Source organism: Lactuca sativa, chromosome 5, assembly GCF_002870075.4.
Source record: "Lactuca sativa cultivar Salinas chromosome 5, Lsat_Salinas_v11, whole genome shotgun sequence".
NCBI lineage: Eukaryota > Viridiplantae > Streptophyta > Magnoliopsida > Asterales > Asteraceae > Lactuca > Lactuca sativa.
This window is the reverse complement of record NC_056627.2, coordinates 305,282,402-305,283,541: the sequence shown is the minus strand read 5'-3', so window position 1 is coordinate 305,283,541 and position 1,140 is coordinate 305,282,402. Positions and strand designations below refer to the sequence as shown.

General features: G+C 34.7%; 1 protein-coding gene across 1 annotated transcript; it reads left to right on the top strand.

Annotated features, from left to right (window-relative positions):
- The first annotated feature begins 264 nt into the window (after positions 1 to 264).
- On the top strand, positions 265 to 900 carry LOC111903185 (uncharacterized). Its single transcript, XM_023898972.3, has 3 exons — positions 265 to 669; positions 773 to 787; positions 874 to 900. Exons 1-3 carry the CDS (start codon positions 265 to 267, stop codon positions 898 to 900), a joined length of 447 nt encoding a protein of 148 aa, XP_023754740.3.
- The last annotated feature ends 240 nt before the right edge of the window (positions 901 to 1,140 follow it).

Here is a 1,140-nt window from a genome sequence, read left to right as displayed (position 1 = left end):
TGAATTGCGATGTTCTTTATTTGAGATCCATCGTTTATGTGTATTTTAGCATCCCACTTTCATTTATTTCTCTTACATTACAACATGGTACTTCTGTTTCTATTATGAAGACATTGAACTTTGAAAAATCTACTCATTATAGCATTCTATTTGAATAAAATTTCTATAATTAGGTAGATTTCTCAAACTACAATGTTGTAATATGAAGAAATGAAAGTAACATGCTACAATAAACAAAAATCTAGAGTCTGAAATCCATGAACAATGTGTTGTTGCATCAGGTATGATACACACTTCCATAAAGTATTCAAAGTTTATACAAAACTATGGAAATTCCAACAAGAGAATCGACAAAAGCTAGTGGAATCTGGTCTTAAAAGATGGGAAATTGGTGATATTGCATCAAGAATTGGTCAACTTTATTTTGGGCAATATATGAGAACAAGTCAAGCCAGTTATTTATCTGAGGCTTATATTTTTTATGAAGCAGTTTTAACAAGAGAGTATTTTAAAGATGGATTATTCCAAGATCTTAATCTTGCAAATAAACAATTGAGATTTCTTGCTAGATTTTTGACAGTTTGTCTTGTGTTGAATCGAAGAGAAATGGTGTATCAGTTGGTAAATCAGCTCAAAATGTTGGTTTCTGAGATCAAAAGGGCGTTTCAGGTATTAATCTTTTTGTTATTTGTTACAAGGGCGTTTCAGGAACTAATTTCTATTTTTTGAGATCAAAAGGGCGTTTCAGGTATTAATCTTTTTGTTATTTCAGGTATTAATCTTTCAGGTATTATTTGTTACAAGGGCGTTTCAGGAACTAATTTCTATTTTTTAACAATAATAATGAACTAATTTCGGTTTTTAACAAATCAGGAACATATAAACATAAAATGTTGTTGATTTTGATTTCGTTCGGGAGGGAATATGATTTTCAGAAGAAGGAAGAAAGAAGAAAAACAAATGTGCGAGAGGAAGAAAATACCTGAATATGCGACGGCGTTCCAGGGAGAGGCGTCGACCGGCGGGTGGACTATCAGTGGTGGCGGCGGCGGCGTTCCAGGGAGAGGCGTCGACCGGTAGACTTTCAATTGAAGGCGACGTCGGATCTGGTGGAGAGAACAGCGGGGAGCATATGCGAAG

Coding starts and splice junctions, on each gene's coding strand:
- LOC111903185 (XM_023898972.3), top strand. CDS start 265: ATGTGTTGTTGCATCAGGTATGATACACACTTCCATAAAGTATTCAAA.